The following is a 22,377-nucleotide window of genomic DNA, read 5'->3' as shown; positions in this document are numbered from 1 at the left end:
ATTTCATTGGATGCTGAAAAAGCATAAGATTGTGTGCTATAAACATCTGTAGGTTACTTTCCAACAGAAGGTGTAGGATGGGAGTCAACACAAAAATGTACTTCAAAACCACAGATTATCAGCCATCTTTGTTTTTATTGTGGAGTTACGATTCCATTGATCTTTTGCAGTCAACTCCAGGGGAATGAACTCATCAGTCAGTTCTTATTTTTCTTGTTCTACAAAGAAAAATTGAAAAGGGGGGGATTATTGACACTTGATACTGATATTGTGAAAGGATATTATGCTTTAAAGGTCATATTATGCTAATCTCCAGGTTCAAAATCTTATTTAGGGGTTGTACCAGAACAGGTTTACAAGGTTTCATTTTCAAAAAACACCATATTTTTTGTCATACTGCGCATTGCTGCAGCTCCTCTTTTCACCCTGTGTGTTGAATGCTTTGTTTTAGCTATGGAGTGATGCATCTTGCCTCTACAAGATCTTTGTTGGAAGTTGCACATGCGCAGTACCGAGTTAAGGACTATTAGCCAGTCCGTAGGAGACACGGCTAATGGTTGAGCTGTATATGTTCCCCTCACCCGCTTAGCAACATAGACAGAAACTCTTGTTTCAGAGTGGTGAGTTATTAATCTGTAAAAGATGCATCTTTCATCCATAAAGTTTTAACTGTGCACTGTCTCTACATCACGGTAACTACTTTATGTCCATTGACTGCCTGGAGGGCAGCTAATGTTTGGAAGGGAAAGGAGAGGCAGCAGGCAGACGTCTTGTCATTGTGTGCTGCAGAGTGTTTTTCGACCAGTGTTTCTGAGGGCATGTCGGACTAGTCACTAGGCAAGCATTATGACGCGCATTTTGCTGTGACGTCACAGAGAACAAAGGGAAAAGGCTGGACTACAAACGAGCTGTATTCAGGCAATTTAGAGCAGTGTTTTCTGTGGGAGATGGGAACTCCCTTTGGGCTGGACTTTCACTTTGCAAATCTATTACATGCACAAAAAAGGTATATAACTCATTAAAGGAGAGGGAAAAATCCAAAAAGCATATTATGACCTCTTTAATGTTTAAATTTAACATTTAAATATAGGGCAGTTTATTCCTTACTTTCTTTTGGAGAGACTGGTGAATCACTTACCTTATGTGCAAAGTACAAGAACAATCCCGCTATCACCACTAATGCAGCTACTACTATGAGTAAACCAGTTGGGGTTAAAGCCAGGCTCGTACATCCGAAACCAGCAGCTGTGCAATAAAGTCCTTCCCTAAAAAAGGTAATGAGAACCAGTCAGCATCTGTACTTAGTGTAGCGTGTCCCCCGAAATTGTTATAACTTTAGTAATCCTCTGACTTTTCATCTTACATCATCATCAGGTTATAGTTTTTATTTGTACTTTAGTAAATGAACAAATATCCCAAAACTAATGACATCTACCTGAACTGTACTTTGTGTTTTGTACTAATCCTCAAATCTTAGTAAGTTGAACATCTTACCTGCTAAATATTACACTGTGGCTGTAGACTAAATCAGTTAAACGAGGCCATGAAATGAAATAAAATAAAATTACAGCACTAAAATGATATAACAACTATTAAAGCTTTAACCTCATGGGAATGTAACTTAGTTTGTTTAAATATCTAATGTATGCACTGTTGGCAACCCACCCTTCTCGGCCACTACGCTCCTTCAACGAACGCCGCCTGGCTCTGCCATCCCTTCACACAAAGCAATCCCAGTCCCGGCATTTCTTATCTGTGACACCACGATGGTGGAACGAGCTACCACACACCATCAGAACAGGCTGTCCCCCTCTAACTTCAAGAAGCTCTTGAAAACTCATCTCTTCCGAGAACACTTCAACACGTCTAACTCTTAACCTCTAACATGCACTTCCAAAGCTCTTCTTCTTTTGTCCCTTTACAGTTATCTTGTATTGATAGCACTTTTTTGTTAACTCTTACTTCTTTCCCTAGGTATTTACACCATTGATGTGATATGTGCTATTAGCTCTTACTAGTATGTATTGTCAATTGTAGATCGTGCTGTATTTGATACTCTGTTGATGCTTGTATGTTATATATGTTGGATAAAAGCAAATGTAATGCTGCTTAAAAATAAACTCATTGTCTCTTTATCACTCAACCACCTAAAAACAGAACCACCTATTGTTAAAGGTAAAATTACTTACACAACCAAAGCCATCCTCAATTTCTTGTCTCTCGACAGCGGTCAGAACAGTTGTTCAGATTTAATGTGTGTGTGTGTGAGTGATGTTTAAGCTGAAGGCTTGTGTTTGGTTTCAGTTGTGGGCTCACGCCTACCAGAAAGTGTAATTTGTCTGATTACATTCACCAGTGGACCAGGAACGTTAAGACACATTCATAAGCTTTGTCACCACCTAGTGACAACACTGTTGTCTTTGTCAAAGCACCTTAAGTTTATTTACTGTAGCAGACAAATGCCCCCTATTATCGCCTTACACAGAATAAGGTTCTGGTCAATTAACAGTCTCTAAACTCACAAACTGATGTCTAGGATTCAAAGGTTTTTCCCCTCTGCTGTCTCTGCTGTCCTAACTCTCAGCACGATACATCAACATAACATTTTAGTTAAAATTACGGCAGAAGATTAAATTGTTATTATATGAAAAACATTTTTTCAACTGACCTTTTTTGAGCCTCTACTAAAATGTTGAGATGTCAACATGACTGTAATTGAAAACATCTATATAAAAAAAAAGCACACTGAGAATTTCCCCAAATATACAATAATAGTTATCTTCCTCACTATCTCACCTGTCTTCACCTGTGTATTCTGGGAACAGGTGTATCATTCAGAAGTTTTAGTGTTTACTTTCAGTTTTATGTGTCTTAGCCTTTCCTGTACGGCTGCCTGAAGGGGTGCGGTTCAGCACATAGCAACAATTCAAAAACAATAACTGAATGCTGACATTTTTCAGTTTTTAACAGTGGTGGAGGAAGTAAATCCTTTACTTTAGTAAAATAGCAATAGCCTATGACAGTGTAGAAATACTTCATACAAGTAAAAGTAGGACATTTAAAATGTTACTTAAGTAAAAGTACACAACAACTAGCATCAAAATATTACCACAAAGTAAAAGCCTACTCATACATTCATGATATTATGTAACATATTTTTGGATTATAATTATTGATGCATAAATGTGTCGGCATAACTTTAATGTTGCAGCTGGTAAAGACAGGCCCAATTTAAAATACTTGATATACTGCAGATTAGCTTAACTTAAAGTCATCTCAAGTCAAATCATAAATTATTTGTTAATTGTGTTGATTTTGTTTTGATTATCAGATTCTGCAAAGTAACTAGTAAGTGAAGCTGTCAAATACATGTAGTGGAGTAGAAACATTTTCCTCCAAAAATGTATTTTCGGAGTAGAAGTATAAAGTATCATAAAATGGAATTACTCAAGTTAAGTACCTCAACATTAAGACAGTACTTCAAATGTATTTATATAATATATATATATATCATTTCCATTGCCAGTTTTTAATCACAAAAGTGCTGACAAGTGGCTCTCCTTATATACATAAGGAGCATAATATAGTATAATTTAGTATAAAGTATAATAATAATAAGTAAAGTATAATACAGTGTGTTATATAAGATGCAGGTTTTGAATACACAAAATATACATTTGTTATGCAAATGCTGTAAGCTTATACGCACTTAATGTGCCTTGGTGGAAAAACTGATGCAGTGACTCTTTCAGTTTCATTCTTAAAAATTTAAAGTTAAAAATAATCACCTCTATTAAATTGCATCTTCAGGTCAGTTTTGACTTACTAGTTATATTGTTCATGATGCCCTATTTGTAAATATAATATAAAGTCAGCATTCTATGAACACTGTTGCTTTGCTGGTAAATATCATTTTAACTAGAATTCAAAAACTAAACATCAACATTCAGGAAAACATTTTTAACATCCTCTGATTATAGTACCTTTCATGAAGTCATGCTCCAGTGGTACCTTATGGAATGACCACCACTTCACATAAAGTGATCAGCCAGCTTTGTTTTTGTTAGGTGCTCATGCTTGTGGTTATTTCACCATTTGCATAGGAAATGACGCAGGATGTGCCATTTGTCTGATGACCTTCAGCAGTGCAGTAGGAAAGGTAAGAAACACTTTGTCACCACCCAGTGGCAGCACTGCTCCCTTTGTTAAAGCACCCTGAGTTTGTTTTCTGCATCTATGCAGATTGACGCCCCCTATTGTTATCATCACACCGAAGCTTTTGGTCTATGTTCAACTCTAAACTCTCATAGTGACATGTAGAATTCATAGATTTTTCAACTCCGGTGTCTCCGTTCTCCCAACTCTCAGCAGCATGCAGCAACATAACATCTGAGTTAAAATGAGGACAAGAACAAGATTCTGTTGTTAGCATGTAAAATAAGAACAGGATATAAATCCTGCCCTAAAACTGAGAGATGTGGGTAGGAAAAGCAAACATGGAGGGGTCTTCAGGGAAAGAGAGAGACTCCAACTAACCAGCCTCAGCTGCAGAACCACCCAGTCAGAGTTATAACCACCCTACCACTGAGGACAACACCAGCCTCCAGAAGCTCTTCAACGGGGCTCACATGGCAGTCACCCTGCTATATTACCCGCAGTTCCAGGTTCTGCTTCCCTTGCTATTTCATTACATTGAAATTACAGAGCTAAGAATCTGTTTCTAAAACATAACTCTTTGATGATCTTTTAATAACACAAGAATAGTTTAATAACAGGAAGAAGAACTTTTCCTATCATGGCATTTGAGAGAATTTTGAACATGCAAGTAATTTACTTTGTCTTTACACAGCTAGATGTGAGGTGGTGACACGTCCCGACAGCAGTAACTTCAGTGAGTGGAGGTAAACACACAGATTCACATATTTCTAGTATGCTAAAAATTTGAAATACACAATACACATTCTCTGTCAAGTGCCATCCAGGACTCAAACTGAAATAATCAGAACTTTCATAACATGTAAACATTGTTCTACAAGTAAGCAAATCAATTTTATTTTATTTTTTTTACACATTAAGCATTTAGTCTATGCTGATCTTCAGAACTACATACAGAGTGTAACAGTAGGAAATAGTTTGATTCAAGAGATTTCATCATCCAGCCTACAGTGGATGATGAAAAGCTGCTGCTCTGAGAAGACTACACTCTGCTACCTGCTCATCGTTTGCCACACATATTGTATAGGCTTTCTGGATGCAGATACAGTTTAATGAGCACCATTTTCTTTGCCCAAGAGTGGATGCTGCAACATTGGACACACACTCACTGACACACACAGGGAATACACTGGAGGGGATTTGGACATCCTGTACACCCCTCGCTGTTCAACGCAGGAACAGGATGGAAAAACCGACGTGGCCTGAGCACAACATGCACAAACACATGCACACACAGAACCTGGCGTCGACTACGGTGTGCTATTCTTCCATTCTGGTTCTCAGTAAGATCCATCTGTTCATGCTGCACAAAAAGAAAACAATTCTCCTTTGCTCCCACACAGTCTGAAAACTAACCCAACCTGCCTGCGAAAAAATACCAAATACTGGAATTAAATCAATCGCTATATAGGATGAGCGAGAGTTTAAAGACAGGACATATGTACTGGTGTGTTTTTATCATGCCAGATATGTGTGTGTGTTTCTGTGTATGGGATGGTGCGGATGTAATTTTGTTCTGCTCTGTTTGGCTGTGCATTAGTGAACATTTTTCTGTTTCTCTCTATCTCCACCACTCTTCAGCTCCCTCTCTTCAATGTTCAACCATGTCTGTCCATCCCCTGAATCCCATCACACTCTCTCTCTCTCTCTCCCTCTTGTGACTGTCCCTTTCTCTATATTTCCCTCGCTCACTCTGCCAGCTCCTCAGACAGTACCCCACTCTTCTGTCGTTGAGAGTGAGGATATGAGGTATGGACTCAGATTTAGATTTGATGGGTTTTTTTGAACGATAATTGATGGGAAAGAGCGGGACGCTGCACACAGCAGGGGCTGGGATCAATTCACTCGCGATTCAATGAGTAATGAGTGAAAATGCAATTTGTTCAACAGGAACAGAGCAGTTGGTCTTAATTAATTCATCGTGTATTTGACATAATCTCATTTAGGAGGAGAGTGGGTAGCCCTTCACAGGCCATTTTGATAGCTGTCTGGGACACTAAAGGAGACAGGGAAACAGGAAAATGTACAGAGCAGTGATTAAATGTGTTTGGAAGAAATTCTATTAACGCACTTATGGAGCGATAGTGAAATGTGGTGGTGCAAAGGCAGTGTGAAAAGTAGTGGTGGTGGGGAGGGTACAGCACCAGATGCCATTGTCTGGAGTCTATATCACAATATGACAGTAAGAGGATTATCCACCCACAATACAGACACACACACAGACACAAACACACACACATTGCCCTGACCACCAAAATGTCCCCCCTTTCCACAGGCCTGCCACCATTTAATACATGCCCGGCTCTCCCGAAGTATAATAAGCTATCCATTATTTTCTCTCTCTCACAGACATGCAACACCCAAATAACCCCTGACATATAAACACCACGCAGAGAGAGAGAGGGACAATTGGACATAATGTTGAAACACACATATCAGCTGCGGTGTAAAATTGAACATATTGACTTCCAGGGACAACAGACGCTGCTTAAATCCCCCACTCAGCCTCATTCAACATCAGCAGGCTGGACACTGATGAGCGTTTACTCGGGTGTGTGTCTGGGTGTGCGTGCTGGCACTTTGACACCCAAACGAACAGTGTGCGCGCGCGCCCTGCTGTGTCTCGCTTTGCCGCTCATCGCCTATAGCCAAAGGAAAAAGGCTTAACGGACCGCGTGCATGCAGGCAGGCAGCGACGAACACGGCTCATTAAAATCTCGTCTGCAGACCCTCCGCCGGCCGCGCGCAGTAGCCTGCTACCACAGGTCCCCGCGGTGCAACCGACGGACCCCAAAGCGCAGAGTGACACGCGCGCTAAAGGTGTGGAGGAGAGGGCAACAGCTCGGTACAATGGAACCGAACCCAAGCCGTTAAACGGTTCACACACACACATCAGCTGTGACGGAGGCCAAACGTTGGGGTGGATAACGGCGACATGGCGAAAACCAGCAAGATCTGAACTTTGGAGGATCCGCTTTGAGGATTATTGTACAGCCCCACAATCTGACCGGTACAACGAGGGACGGGATCACAGTCTGCATCAGTGTGTCAAACGGATAACCCACGGTATGGCGCGCGCTGACGGTCGTTTGGGAACCTGGCAGGTGCTACTGACCATCTCAGTTGTCCTAATCCCCCTGTCTGCTCACGGTAAGCCCACTGCACGACCGGAGTCCCACCCTGTGCGTGTGTGTAGCCTATGTGTGCGTGTGTTTGTGGAAAAAAGCGCGCACGTGAGTGAATCAAATCACACCTCCATAAGGATATGGAAAATGATTGATACAAGTGTCCATGTATGCGGCATGGGGATACAACTGCCATTTAAAATTTGGGCATTTTGTATTCAGTAATCTTTTATTGTCAGCACAGTCTTTAAGCCTGACAGTAACCTGCTGAGCTTTGAAAGGCTGATTTTGAATTCGGTTTTGTATTGGCGCTGATATTTAAATGCATTAATAATGTCACTGGGTTCATTTTTACACACACACACAATTGCATTCAAAAGACTGTAAATCGCTCGGTGCTGACAAATCCAATGGTTTGATCTGATGTTTTCTGTCTCTCATGCTGAGAATTGCTGTAGGCCTATTGATCCTTAATGACACTGACTGTGGCCAAGCTCATGTCCATTCAGAGTGTGAGGGGGAAAACACCTAGGCTATATAAAGATAACTGACTTGATCTAAACGTTATGCGCTCTAGTATTGCAGGCTACATGTAGGCTATATAGAAGGAAGATAGGTCTGTGGATCATCAGAGAGAGACAGAGACATTTGACAGTTCAATGGCCTATGCTGCAGCTGCCACTGGCCGCTGCGGTGCGTGGCCCAGACAAAGGCGGGATTAGGTGCACCGTGGCCAGGCTACAGGGGGCCTATTCACGGTGCTGGAAGGACTGAATTCCTCCAGACATTCAGGGGAAGCCCGAGACAACCGGGTCCGCTACACTACACCGCCCCCTTCGACTTCTCATTTACTGTCCATCCCTTGAGACGCGGAGGCAGGCGGTGTGGGAACGACAATCTGACACAACCCCTCTGTAATCTGTCTGTCTGGCACGCACGCACGCACACACACATAGGCGCGCGCGTGCGAGTAGTGGAAATGTGTAAAAAAAATTTGGAAACGTAGAAATGAACGCTGCTGCCGCTGCCCAGCAACAGGGTGGCTCGTGCACGCAGAGGGTCGCCGGGGTTCACGTGGGCACGCGCTGGTACTCTACCGCCACCCCCACCCTCCTTCTCGCCGCATCTCGCGCCCTCAATGTGTAACCAGGCGTTAACGCTGTGACATATTGACCGGTAAATATAAGCCTGTCTCGCGCTTTAAAGCCCAGCGACCACGTGGCTGTCGATATGTGAGTCATTAGGAGGTGTATAGGCGAATTTTCATTCATTTCATTGACCATCTGGAGAGAATAAAGTGTGAGATGGTCTATTGTTTTCTCACAATTAGCTACTGAAACAGACCAAGAAAATGGAAAAACAAAATACACCCAGTGGAAAATATATCCGTAATGTTATAATAATATTAATTATTAATAAAACTATTAATAATAGGCTACTATAGGTCCAAAGGCTCGCGATGAATCTGAAGGACAGATTAGCTACCTCATTTTTCAGGTAAGCCAACTTTAACTCATGGTGCAGCTCATGCACAAAATCTTGCTGTCATAGCAGGTCTGTGATGATAAACGATCCTATAAAACTAGAGCTGCAACTTTTTATTACTGATTAATTTGCCAGTTGTATTTCATTATAATTTCCTAAAACCCAAGTTGACAACTTCAATGTGTTTGTCAATTGAAGTATTTTTTATATAGCCCAATAATTTGCTTTCACATCTAATCATTTCAGCTCTACATCAAACCAGTAAATCAAGCCACACATGCACGCAAACATATAGAAACGCAGATTGTCTGTGAAAGCCTTGTAAAGCATTATGGATGAAATCCAGACTCTTGGGTGCTCTGCCATGTGAGTGTGTGCTCTGTGTTCACGGTCTGAGTGAAAGCATACTGCGAGGTCCATCTGCCCCATAGCCCCAGAAAGCTGATGACATGTCACAATAGATCAGATCATCAGCATCTCCTTGACTTTATTCACATACACACACACACACACACAGAAGCAGAGGAAGAATACTCTTTATAGTTTAGGAAAACTAAAATGCATGCTGGTTAATGGGTTGATGTTCTTTTATACAGTCTTTGGTTGCATGTTGACTAATTAGAGGTGTCAACAATGAATAAGAGATACACTCAGAGCAGCTGGACACACATAGCAGTGCAACATTTTACAATTAATGCAGTTTGATTGTGTGTTTGATTGAAGTTTGTGATTTTGAATTTAAATTACACGTTGTGCCCTGTGTATTAACTGGATCCACCACTGACTGTGAATATAGTGGTTGTCATAAACATCGTTCTTGTATAGTAAAGTGCCCATACACAGCTTTATCAGTGTGAATGTGGGTAGTTACAAATTTGAACTAGTTGTGTCTCCATCCAACAACGGGGTGCAGGACAGCTACCCATAATTACCACAGAGTCCTGCTGGTAAGGTAAAGGCTGCTGGGAGTCTGCGCTCTAGCCAATCACAGTGAACTCAGGTAAAACTTGTTACCATGGTGACATTCTCAGCTTTATGCCAGAGGTGAAGAGCTGAGCAGCAGTTAAAGGCACAAATCACACCATTTCTAAGACGGAAATCAAATTGCTAAGCAGGGGCTCATTCGTGCATTCATTTTGCCCGTCTTGCTCTTGTAATCTCTTCATGTTCCCTTTTGCTCTTGTAATCGTTATTATAAGACTGCCAGCTGCTAACACGATGCTGCATCTAAGTCTCGGCAGGGAACAAATTGGCAGATTGAACCTTTTTAATTGAAAATTGAATCTGTTCTGTAATCAGTTTGAACTGCTGGAGCATCTCTTTGACAAACTGTGAAGCATTCGAGTTCATGCCACCTCAAGTTTTTCCCAGAGATGGAGTTGGCACATCAACACTTACTGACTGGCTGGCTGATTGATTGAAAAACAAGAGAGCAAAGAGAGTGAACACTGGATTCTCTGTTTCCACTGCAACTCCCTCGCTCCGCTCCTCCTTTCAACATGGCACCTCTTTACATCTCACCATAGCAACTGTGGTGTGTGTGTGTGTGTGTGTGTGTGTGTGAGGTGAATCTCATGGTTCCTCAGCCACCACGCGTCTTCGTGACTCGAGGCACGTTCAGATGGTTTTAGTATTAGCTCTGAAGTGCCAGACACTGAAAGCAGTGATCTCATTAGACACGGGGATTTCAGTGTGGCAGTGGGAGAGAAGCTGTCCAGCCAAGTATTTGGTTGCATTTGGCCGCAGATGTACCAGGCCAGTGGAAAAGTGTGAAGAAGTGGTTTCTTGAAATTAAGTTAACTGTAGGAACATTAGCCTACCACCAGTGCAAGAAGAATATTCCCAAAACTCTGCAAGAGCAGGGTTGTCTTTCTTTCCTTCTTTCTTTCTTGTTCCCTTTGGTTTCCTCTTAAAATTATAGTTTGACATTTTTGGGAAATGCACAGATTTACTTTTATGCCAAGAGTTACTGTACATCATCTTAGCTTAGCTTAGCAAAAAGAGTGGAAACAGCTAAACCAGCTTTATCCAGAGGTAACTAAATCCACTTACCAGCACCTCTAAACTTCCAAAATTATCTTTAGATGGTGCTGGTAAGAAGAATTTGTTATTTTTTTACAGAGCCAGACTATCTGTTTATCTGTTTCCAGTGTTTGTGCCGAGCTAAGCTAACCTGCTGCCGGTATCTTCACATTTAGCATACAGACAGTGAGAGTGGTATCAATATATTCATCTGACTCTCAGCAAGAAAGTGAATAAACATATTTTCCAAATGTTAATTTATTCCACACTGTCAGACAGTATATATTCTCTCAGCTTTCAACTCTTTCCAACTGTTGATTGAAGCCATGTGATTTTACATTTGCATACAAACCCAAACCCATGCTTTTATGGCTGCACCATTGCGTCAAATGCAAATCTTTCCCAAAATTCAGCCAGAGAAGTTGAGTATTTTTGGAAACATTTGGATCTCCACTTGAATCTAAAATACTTCTGTGGGTTTGAACAATGTCTGGCTGCACAGCTTGACTTTGTGATGACCGGCCCATCGTAGCCCGCTGCATGTTAATAGGTTATAAGAATTCCTGTCCATCTGTACCGCTCTGTCCACTCTCTTGTCGTTCTCTGTCTCTCTGCCTCTGCCTATGTGTATGTGCATCTTTCTCTGTAGATTGCCAAGTACAGGAGAAGTGCCTGACCTGTCAGCCTCTAACCTATTGCTCTAAATCCTAATCTAATCCTCACTCAGTCTCGGTCACCAGAGCGCATTAGTCAGTCACTCAATGTGCCAAATCCTTCATCGCCATAGTCTGATTACACGGCAATCTTCAGCTCTTGTTCTGATTTCTTTGACAATTAATCACTTAGGCCTTAAACATGAACTACAGCAGGGTTGTTTTTTTTTTTTTTTGCTGAGCCTGACTTTTCCACAAATCAGCTCTCTAGTGAAAACAAATTTTTATTGTGTCTAATTCAGCAGAAATTATGGTGAATGATATGGTGGCATAACAGTGTTCCCCGACAAAACTAGCCTGGTACAGCCTTAAGGCATCTCTGCAGAATACTTTAGGGATCCATTTCAATTATTAATGCTTCTGCCTCATCCTTGGTCCACAATCTTTATCAAACAAAACACAGTCAATACCTTGAGGTTAACTCAAATCTTGTGTATACAAGCCTTTGTTTGTCATGTGTGGGACACACTCCTACACTTGTCTGTCATTGATGCAATAGGCTATTAACAATAAGAATATGTTAAAAGGGGAATTAATCAACTTTACACATATAACAGTCACTTTTTCTGTCATGTGGCTTACTACTCAGCCTGTGAAAACAGCTGTATGATGTTTTCAGTGGCTCTGGAAATGTGCTTTCTTATTGAGAGTTAGGCTAGATGAGAAGATTGATATGATCGTCATATCTGTCCATTCAGTAGCTACAACGACTCACCACTCACAAAGACCAGAAATAAGAGGAAACAGCTAGCATGGCTCACTCCAAAAGTAACAAAATCTGCCAATGAGGATTAGGTGAGCTCTAGAGGTGCTGGTAGGTGCATTTCATTACTTTTAGACACGGTCAGACAAGCTGTTTCCTATTGTTTCCCACCTTAAGCTAAGCTAACAGGTGGCTGGCTGTAGCTTCATATTTAATGGACAATGAGAGTCCATTGTCTGAGAATGGTATCCATCTTCTCTTCTCATCTAACTTATAGCGAATAAGCATGTTTTCAAAAATGTTGACCCATTTCTTTAAAGACATGGGTGTTAACCAGGAAGCTAAGGGGTCTGATAAAAAGACACAATGGAGTTGAATAATGGGAAGCATAGCGTCAAGGGTTTTTGGAACTCAAAAGTCAGGATATCTCGACCTTTGGTTTTGACCATTCTTTCTTTAATCTGACTGCAAGTCCCCCAACTTTATAGAAGTGCCATACTGCATTGCCTCTTTAATGCCTTTTTGTGTCTGACTGACAGGGAGGCATTCACTGACCAGGCGCCATCATCACCACAACCAATCATTTGTCAATAAGGAGGCTTTGAACACCAGGATGGTGCTCAGTGATGACTCGGCAGAGAGAGAGCACTTGATTGGAACAGGCCTCGGGCTCGGGGCCAAACTCCCACTCAGCTCCACCAAACATCACCATTCTCATAAACATGCCCACCTAGACTTGGTAGAGGAGGACCCACCTGTGGGGGAGGAGCTCACTGCCGGAGGGGCGGGTCCAGACCAGCCCGCAAACCCTATGTCCGATGACGTCATCACCGTGGAGTTTCACAGCCCTGCGCCGGATATTGTGCCCTCTGATGTTGCTCTGGATTGGGCCAAAGCCCCAAAACCCCAGAAGCAAAAAGCAGGAGACCCTACTGCATGGACACTTTCTGACTTTTACGACTACCTGTCCCCTGACAACGACGTCTCAGCATTAGATACGACTCCAGAACCTGAGCCCACCGTGTCACCCCCAGCTGACATGGAGGACGAGAATCCACTCCTGGCTGGTTCTCCTGCTGTTCCTAACAATGTGAAGCCTAACATGGATAGTGGACCCTCCTTAACAGCTCCTCCCATGCCAGGGCTGAACAAGGATGATGGGTTAGGCTTAGGTGGCGCCATGGGCACTGACGGCTGCAGGCTGGGCTTTGTGCGCTCTGGACCTGGGGTGTGTGTGTCTCAGTGTGACATTGAACCCAATTTCTGCTTCAATGGAGGAGTGTGCACCGTGGTGGCAGGAATGGGAGCTTTCTGCAGGTGAGAAAAACACACTTAAACTGCACTGACTGGCTTGTTGTCATTGGCTAAACTGTAAGGGGGATTACACAGTCTTCCTTTTTCTTATCAACTTTAGTAATGAAGAATGAGGAAATGTCCGTTTTGTATAGCATTTACAAGCTGGCAGTGACCTTTTAGTGGACAACTGGTACACATGCATATTTACAGTATGAGTGGCAGCAGGGGTGTTTGGGGAGGTTGTTAGGTGCTGTAACATTCAGTTTTTAATTTGTCCTGTTGGGACGATTCCCAATAAGTTCCCTCTCCAACACAAAAGAAAAGATTTAGGACACTTCAGACAAGAGTAGTGAAACACAGACACGCACATAGATACAAGGATGGCTTAATGTGTCATGAGGGTTCGTCAAGATCACAGCAGGGTCACCAGAGGATTAGCTCAGTTTTGGAGGCAGGGGGTAACGAGTGTGTGTGTTTGCGGGTGTGCTCATAGGCTGGTGGCAGCTGATGTACACACAGTATGCAGACATCGAAGGTATCAGGATGATGACAATGTAGTAGCGTCTGGGAGGAACACATATAAATAAAAACATGTTCACCACGCCTTGATAACACCATATGTCCTGTGTAAGCTTGTAGGTAAACTGTTGCTCATCTCATCAGACCTGCTGAGTAGTACATACACACACACACACACACACACGGACACGGACACACACACACTTCAAACAAACGTTCAAACACTTGCACAGAGAAGGACAGGAATATGGAAAAGAGACAGACATATGCACGCACGTCCTGATACTTTGATCCCATTAAAGGCTAGGCTGAATGCCAAATCCCTGCTTGGCAGGACAGACCTCAGGACACCATGTCATCAGCTCAGAGTACCATTTTACACTGTTTTTACTTTGGCTTACATGCTGTGGCTATAAATATGGTAAACACACTAGTGCAGTGAGTACACACTCCTATTAAACCTCTTGGCCTTTAGGTTTTGGCAGGTCAGGAGAGAGGAAAATTGATGCCAAGCGCTATTACATTGATCCAAAAGGCCAATATTGCTACTTTGTGTCTCTTTGCATCCAGGTGCAATGTGCAGGACTACATCTGGAACAAAGGCACGCGCTGCGATTGGGCGGTCACAGAGTTCCAGGTGATGTGTGTGGTGGTGGGCGTGGCCTCCCTGGTGCTCATCCTCCTCTTCATGATCATTGTGTTCTTTGCCAAGAGACTGCACCGCCTCAAGAATGAGAACAGGCGCCTTCGCAAACGCAGGTGTGTGTGTGTGTGTGTGTGAGTGTGACCGGGAGGTGAGAATGTAAAAATATGAGGCGTGTGTCAGTCTAACTCCTGTGAGATTTTACAATCTAATGAAATCAAATGATGAAGAGAGCATAGCGAGAGAGAAAGTGAGGGAGAGAGGGGAGAATGGAGATAAATGGAGACGAAGACAAGCAGTGAACCATGAGAAATCTAATCAAATCAAATTTGATTTTATAGTCACAAGCCACAGTTTAGTCTTTAGGGTTGATCTAATTCCCTTTAGTATCCACTGAATTATCTCTTATTTCTTAGACTATGATGATACATTTTTGTGTGGGATGTGTGTGTGTCTACTAAAGGTTTTAACCCCAGTTTCGCACTGTGCAGAGCACTGTAGATAAATGTGCACCTGGAGAGATACAAATGCACAGAATAAAAAAAAACATTTTAACTGCAAATATTTATCACACAAATCTCTTTTTTCCCTCCTGCAGTAAGTACCGCGCACAGAGCAGCGAGCCACAGACGGATGGCCTCTCAGTTTCCACAACAGCCGACGGCTCGCAGCCAAACGTAAGGAAACTGTGTGACACCCCTCCGCCCGCTCCCCAAGCTCACACTCACAACCTGGCGTACTATGACAACATTATCTGTCAGGTACGCCCCAAATCTCCCAGTGTTTATTCTCCTTTTTCTCTCCCTCTGTTCATCTTCTTCGTGTTTCTGTTCCATCACCTGCATCTGCGATTTCTTTTTTCTGTAATAACCTCCATCTGTTTTCCTCTTTGTTCATGATATCCTCTCCTGTGTTATTTCAGCTTACATAGTGATTTAATCTTTGTATCTGTCTGGGTTTTTCTGTCTCTGTGCATGGCCATCTATGTGTTGTGATCCACAGTACTAACACCCAGCTCCCAAGGGTGTAGGTTTTGTTTCAACATTGGAGGGGACACATATTAAGCAGGGGTCTTTTGAACCTCCCCTACAACATTTTGAGCATCAGACACTTCACTTCCTGCATTCTGGTGAATTTTTTTGTACAAATCTCTACCTTTTCTGCATCAATCTTTACTTATGTAAAGGGAAATAAAATTCAGGTGACTATTAAAAATTTTAAAATATAATGTAATATAATGCAGTAAGGCTGTATTGCTTTCAAATATGTTGCCCCTGTAGAAGAACTTGTCTTATTTAATATCATTCCCACTGAGTCAACATACATGTAGGCATGATTTTGCCTTCCCTCCTCTTTTGTGTCTTTTGTAACCTTTGTAAATGATCTTTTCACATCAATGATAAATAAATCCCTAATTTTTGTAATATAATATTTTGAGAAGAAAATCAAAATTGAATGATAATAAAGTCATAATACTCTTTTAATCTACCTGCACTATACTCCGCTGTACATTGGTCTACATTATTGCTCTGCTGATATGGTACTATGCCCTTCAGATCATCTGACACACACAGAAACCCATTTGGGATTGTACTGGATGATACAACTGCGCTTCATTTTCTCATAATATTATGACTTAATTCTCGAAAATCTCAGATTACTATGATTTTTTTGTGGCCCAAATACTCCATCGTAGTTGACAGGCTACAATTTCTGCCTTTTTCTTTGTTATTCTCTTTCTAATTTGCGACTGACTGTTAACTGTTTGTACTCCAAATACACTGACAAGACACTGAGAGACAGTTTATATTTAAATCTTTTGATCATAATTATTGCTAGGGACAATTCATTATCTAGTCGCTGGATATTTAATATCCCAAACACAAAACCTAATACTACGCCCTTGACAACCACTAACGTCTCATTGGGATTTCCAGTAACACTTGTGAATGCACAGTATGTGTGTGTTTAATGCTTTTCACATTCACCGATCCCCTCAGAGGCCATCAACAACCAGCTACACCTGGGAATATAAACCCAAAAACCCTTATAACCACTTCCAGGTAAGCAGAGTGGAAACGTCCACATTGCCTGCAGCAGTTTCCCTCCCTGGCTTTGCTTTGACCTTACCCACTGTGCAACCACTAGATGCCAGATTTTGGATCTCCTTTTAGCTGCAAACCTCACCTCCCCAAACGCTTCCTGCATCTCAACTCAGCTGTGTAGCACATAGTCTGTAGGTGAAATGATTAATCACCTCCTGCAATGTTTCCTGCAGCCAGTTGTTCAGAGGTGTTACGTAGTCACCGCTGTGTGATTAAAGAGTAAGTTCCCACATTTGCTGCCTCTCTTACCTGTGCCTTTGCAGCTTCCTGAGAAGCTCAATGAGGAAACCGAGCCTCCATTTTGTTGCTCGCTTCGCTCTTGTGCCCATAAAGCTCAGACAGACCGCCATTTTATAGTCCCTGTGAGCAGGTCTCCCCTTTTCCACCCAATTCTCTTCCAAAGGTTGTGCATGTAGTGCTTCTATAAAGTGAATTTCATTCTGTAGCAGCATGGGGAGGGGGGGATTGTGTTTGCAGGCAGATTTATGTGTGCCCCTGTTTGGTATTCATCAATCATACTTGTCTACTGGGTTACTATGCTAAAAGGGTATATAAGGTTACTAAGGCATGGTTAAAATTTTAATCTCAATAAACAATGATGTAACAGAGATAGACAGCCTATAAAGTCTATGAGATCGACAGAACAAAAGCATTTTGCTCCCATGACTTTAAGCTTTTTGAGCTTGTTGTCTCTGGTGTGAAAGAGTGTTTAGTGATTTTTGTCCAGCAGTAGCCAGTGTGACTGATCGATGCTCTACTTACTGCCCGTTGTGCCTATGACCTTCATATGTCTGTAAAATGCCAATGTCAATCAATGGTTGAACATTTACTAACTGTACACAGGCACAGTAGTTTTGTGGTCAGACGAACACAGCTCTTTCGCTGATAATTGCATGCATTTACTGCATTTAACACAGATGCACTATGCAAACACAAGCACACACTGGTGGATTTCCAAAATCATCTATTCGTTTTACTCCATTACCCATACTTGGCTGGGCTAAATGAAGTGAACAAATTGTGACTTGCTTTTTTTATATATATATATGCCACCGCTCTCAGAACTCTGCTGGCATTTCAATGCAGTGGTTATAGATGACACTATGCTATGCTCTAAATGTCAGGTCTAGAGGCTAAAAAGTCCTGCAGGCAGATGGTCTGCAATGCAGTGTTTTCAATACCAGAGGTCCGATTGGTATTTTTTTAAATGCTTAGACATGAAAATAAGCATACAGATCCAGTATCAGTCCCTACAGTGACCCGTATCAGTTCAAGAATGATCATCTCTAAAATGGGGAAGCGAGTTCTTGGAGATATCTGCATGACATAACTGAACTGCATATTTTTGTTACTTTTAAGTAGTCAAAAGTGCTTGGAAGTTTGATTTGCCCAATGTCCCTGCAATGTTTTTGTTATTTATTGTTCCACTATTATCTGGGGAGGATGCAGACTCCCATGTGCATCCCCCACCTGGAGTAGCCAGCCTGTTATTTTCACTGTTTGGGTAGTAGTTTACCTGTGAGAGTGAAATGCACCACAGATGTTCATGGAATCCTGCTATGTTGTGCATGTTTTGTTGAACGCTGCATTGACTAGAGCAAATATATATTTGATACACATGAAATTATATAATAACATATCAATGGTAAAGCTATTTTCCATTTTCTTCAAGGGAGCTTGGGCACAAAGAGAGAACCATTTAAGTGCAGAGACAGGTGCACAGACATACAAACATGAGGAGCTGATGCACTCTAAGGTTGCAGAACATCTATTTACCGGTGTCTTCCTGCGTGTGTATATCAAGGTGTGTTTGTACATGTAAGAGGCATGTATAAAATGTCACAAACTCTGCCCACAGGATGAGCCTCAGAAGCAGGAGGACCAAGCAAAGTCCCCACAACCCAAGGAAGAGGGGTCAATGAACATCCTCAACTCCCATTCCCCCAAACACGAAAACAACCGCCCAACCTCTGTCGTCCATGACCACGGCCACACCCCTAACAACACAGAGGAGAATGCTGAGGTAAACATGCACCAGAACAACCTGGTATAATATCACCATCTGTCAGAGTGTGCTGCTGGAGAATCAGACCAAAATATTAAATGTGCACACAAACAACAGCAACATTGTGATAGGCTAACATTGTTTACACCTTGAAAAGTGCTTATTGTGTGTTTAACAGTCCAATCAGGCCTATATTCTAAAAAAAAGCACAACATGAATTTAAGGATACATATTGAGAAGCACAATAGTCATGTTTACAAGGCTGCCATGCCGATGCTGATCATATAGTGGTGCCGCTGCCTACTTTCTTTCCTCTATCAACCTCTTACGCTGGACTAAAATCTCTGGCTTGGACCAACTAATGACTGACTTTTCTCTCTACTGATGCCCTGCCTTGGTCTTCGGCCAATGAACTCTTGCTCCTTCATTGTCTCCTCTCCTGTTTCCCCCAACCCCTCCCCTCACCTCTGCCTGCCCCGCCTTAGTGTCTCTCTCTCTCTGCCCGCATGCATTGGTGTTATCAGCGAAAAGTGTCTGAAAACGTAATATTTGCAAAAGAAGTAAGTGGAAAAAAAGTGATTCTGTATTTGCGAACTATTCATATTTGACATTGCTAATAAGTGGATATGTCTAGATTACATGAGGTCAAAGTAAATGCTTGGAGTTGATATTTGATTCTATATACATATATTACACACGCTGTGTCTTGGTTTTCAATGTGATTTATAATACTTTAATGTACTTGAGGTTCTTTTGTACTTTTTTGGGTATATATGGAGGATTATAGTTCACAGTTGTTGGAATAAATCTTTTTAATTTTATCCAGCTTGTCCCCGTGTGTTGCTGTGAGCTCTACATTTCCCCCAGTTTCTCTCTTTCTCTGCATGTCTGCACATGATGAAGCTAACTGCCTGACTGCTCCCAAGCTAATAATAACTGAATGCACGGCTGACCCTGCTTTTGTGCTACAGTAGGCTGCTCACAGATTAAACTACACAAACACTGGTGACTGTGTGCCCATTCAGCACCACGGACAGCTCTCCCAAAGTCTATACCCCTTCTGTCTTTGAGTTTTCATTGATAAGAAACAGACATGGATGTAGAAATATCTGCTCGGAGCTTTCTTTTTGTATTCCTTTGTCTGTACTTTTACTAGGCAATATTTGTTGTGTTGCAAAAATCCAACTTCACCTTTAATCTTTACTGTAACACTCACATTTTATATGCGTTCACAGTTATGGCCCGTATTAATTTCTATCCAAACTTACAATCCATTTCTCTAATTATCTGTAGATTTTTAATTTTTCACATTCTTAAATAAGTATAATTTGTTGTCCTGTTTTATTTACATGTCTAATGCTGATCATTTGTACTTGTCATCTGTCCTGTGTCCATGGGTGGATTACTTATCATCAGGCACAGGCCCACAGAGGCCCCAAAGCCAAAACTCTGTTACTGTTTTTATCATTTGGTGTTGAAAAGTCACAGACCGCAGTCAAAAGTAGAGATGTCCTTATCACATTCTTTTTTCCTGATGTGTTTTGACATTAAAATTTGTAGCTCTGCTTCAAGTGACCAGTATTAGAGGTTTCTTTAAAATGGCTTCCTGTAACATTTGTTTCAGAATGCTAAATTGTCCAATGGACTTGTGTCAGTGAGGATAGAACAAAATGCTGATGTTCAGGAAGTGTTTTCAACCTTTATCAGAACCTCAGAGATCAAGGATCAAGGTCATTTTTTTATCATTATACAACATAAGGTTGTACAGCAAAAAGAGGCTATAATCAATATTTTTGTATTAACATTGAATCACTTGACTGCTCTTATGTGAAATGAGCTGTTTGTAGCTGTTGTTGAACCTACAGAGACTTGTCACCCGATTCTGCAGTTCCTCTCAGCTCTAAAGAGCTTTGTAGCATGTTTCAGCTCATTGTTTTGGTCTTATAGCCCCAGCTTTACTGTTTTGGTTCACTCTCAGCACTCTCATAGCATAGTGGTACATTTTGTAGCTATACTGAATTTAGTGGAACCTAAAAACACAGTTAAAAGGGGAGTGACTTTTAGAATAACGTTCACCCAGATTTCCAGATGTTTTCTAACAACTTTGTCATATTAACTTAAAAGGAAACAATATGTCAATGTTCACAGCTCGTTGCCACTGCCCCCAAGTGGCTTATAAATGTTGTTGCAGATTTAAGACGTCGTGTCTGTGGCCAGGGGCCTTATGTCTCATAATTCATCCATGCCTGTATTTCTTTGTATATTTTTATTTTTATTATTTTTGCCTTTGTGACTGTCCCTGCATTGTTGCATCCTTCTCTACTTACCGTATTTCCACATCAGGATGGAGTGACTATTGGCCTGGAAGTGCTCCTCCCCAAAGACGCCAAGCTCCATGCAGAGACCAGCCCGCCCCTTCAGTATGACGTCTTCCTCTACAAGGTTGCCGGGAATGGAGACTCCGCCTCTCCCAGCCATGCCCCTCCCACTCATAGCGCCAACTCTTACTCCTCCTGTCATCCAATGCCCAAATCGCCCAAAACACCTAAAACACCCAAGTCGCCCAAGGTGCATAAGTCATACAAATCACCCAAACACCTATCCGGAAACCGTGAACCCTTGTCTGGGAGGCACTCCTCACCTGGCCGTAACTCGTCACCTGGTCGCCACCCATCACAGAGTCGTCACTCTGCGCCTGGGTGCTATTCTTCCCCCACCTGCCATCCGTCCTCCCACCAATCTCCCTCCCACTACAAATGCATGCCCACTTCCTCCTCCACCCCACCTCAGTTACGCAGGCCCAGAGGTCGGTCACAAGCTCACGGCTCAGAGCACTCAGGCACTGGGAGAGAGTACCAGAGTGGACACATTCGTCCATCCCCCTCCTCCCCTCACCTCACCCAGCCTCCTCCATCACCATCAAGGGTGAAGTACAGCCCCGTAAGCACCCGGTCCCTGCCACCACTCTCCTGACCGGGCCACCAGCCTGCATCCATACATTCAAACGCACAATCTGTCATAATCTAATCCATCCAACAATGTGTCCTTCATGGCTCTAACTCTTTTATTAGTGATTTATAGATAATTTATCCATCCATCTATCATCCATCTGTGCACCCTGCCTCCCCACATTTATACCCAGGGGACGAACACGTCATCTGGTCTCGGTCCATGGAGCCAGAAAACTAGAACTGGGACAACTCTGCATACACCACACTCTCTCAAACAATACATGGATGCATCAAAATGCACACATAAAACACTGCGTAGTCTCTGCAGCCATACATTCACACCTTGATGTAAATAACAACCTCTCAAAGCTCAGGTTATTGCTCACACAAGCACAAAATGAACCACTACATGTGAACACGCTCTCCTAGCATGGTGCCAACGTCAGCAACTGCTGAGGACATAGTTCATAAAGGTCTCATAGAGGTCTACTACATTAGCCTTAGTGTTATCAATGGTTTATATAAATCTTTTGCTATTCACGTATGTAAGATTATTTCATGTTTTCACAGGCTTTTATAGTATGTTTTTCATGTT

General features: G+C 42.1%; 1 protein-coding gene and 1 long non-coding RNA gene across 3 annotated transcripts; one reads left to right on the top strand and one right to left on the bottom strand.

Moving 5' to 3' along the window:
- Window positions 1-115: 115 nt before the first annotated feature.
- LOC123976004 lies at window positions 116-2,805 on the bottom strand. Of its 2 annotated transcripts, none has more exons than XR_006826211.1 (3): window positions 2,669-2,805; window positions 1,139-1,265; window positions 116-218 (listed from the first exon to the last, which is right to left on the bottom strand). It is a non-coding gene; the product is annotated as an uncharacterized LOC123976004 (long non-coding RNA). The 2 variants fall into 2 exon arrangements; XR_006826210.1 differs by lacking the exon at window positions 2,669-2,805 and adding an exon at window positions 2,190-2,310.
- A 4,217-nt stretch (window positions 2,806-7,022) lies between these two features.
- cspg5b (chondroitin sulfate proteoglycan 5b) lies at window positions 7,023-21,804 on the top strand. The gene is made up of 6 exons (XM_046059154.1): window positions 7,023-7,365; window positions 12,803-13,580; window positions 14,649-14,837; window positions 15,320-15,482; window positions 18,685-18,849; window positions 21,175-21,804. Exons 1-6 carry the CDS (start codon window positions 7,284-7,286, stop codon window positions 21,802-21,804), a joined length of 2,007 nt encoding a protein of 668 aa, XP_045915110.1. The 5' UTR covers window positions 7,023-7,283.
- The last annotated feature ends 573 nt before the right edge of the window (window positions 21,805-22,377 follow it).

This window comes from Micropterus dolomieu, linkage group LG09 (genome assembly GCF_021292245.1).
Source record: "Micropterus dolomieu isolate WLL.071019.BEF.003 ecotype Adirondacks linkage group LG09, ASM2129224v1, whole genome shotgun sequence".
Classification (NCBI taxonomy): Eukaryota; Metazoa; Chordata; class Actinopteri; order Centrarchiformes; family Centrarchidae; genus Micropterus; species Micropterus dolomieu.
This window is presented reverse-complemented; position numbering and strand designations above follow the sequence as displayed.

What these genes read in the sequence shown, in the direction of transcription:
- cspg5b (XM_046059154.1), top strand. Translation starts at nt 7,284, where the DNA reads ATGGCGCGCGCTGACGGTCGTTTGGGAACCTGGCAGGTGCTACTGACC. An exon ending in AGGCGCCTTCGCAAACGCAG is followed by an intron (nt 14,838 to 15,319) that starts GTGTGTGTGTGT and finishes TCCCTCCTGCAG; the next exon opens with TAAGTACCGCGCACAGAGCA. An exon ending in ACACAGAGGAGAATGCTGAG is followed by an intron (nt 18,850 to 21,174) that starts GTAAACATGCAC and finishes TTTCCACATCAG; the next exon opens with GATGGAGTGACTATTGGCCT.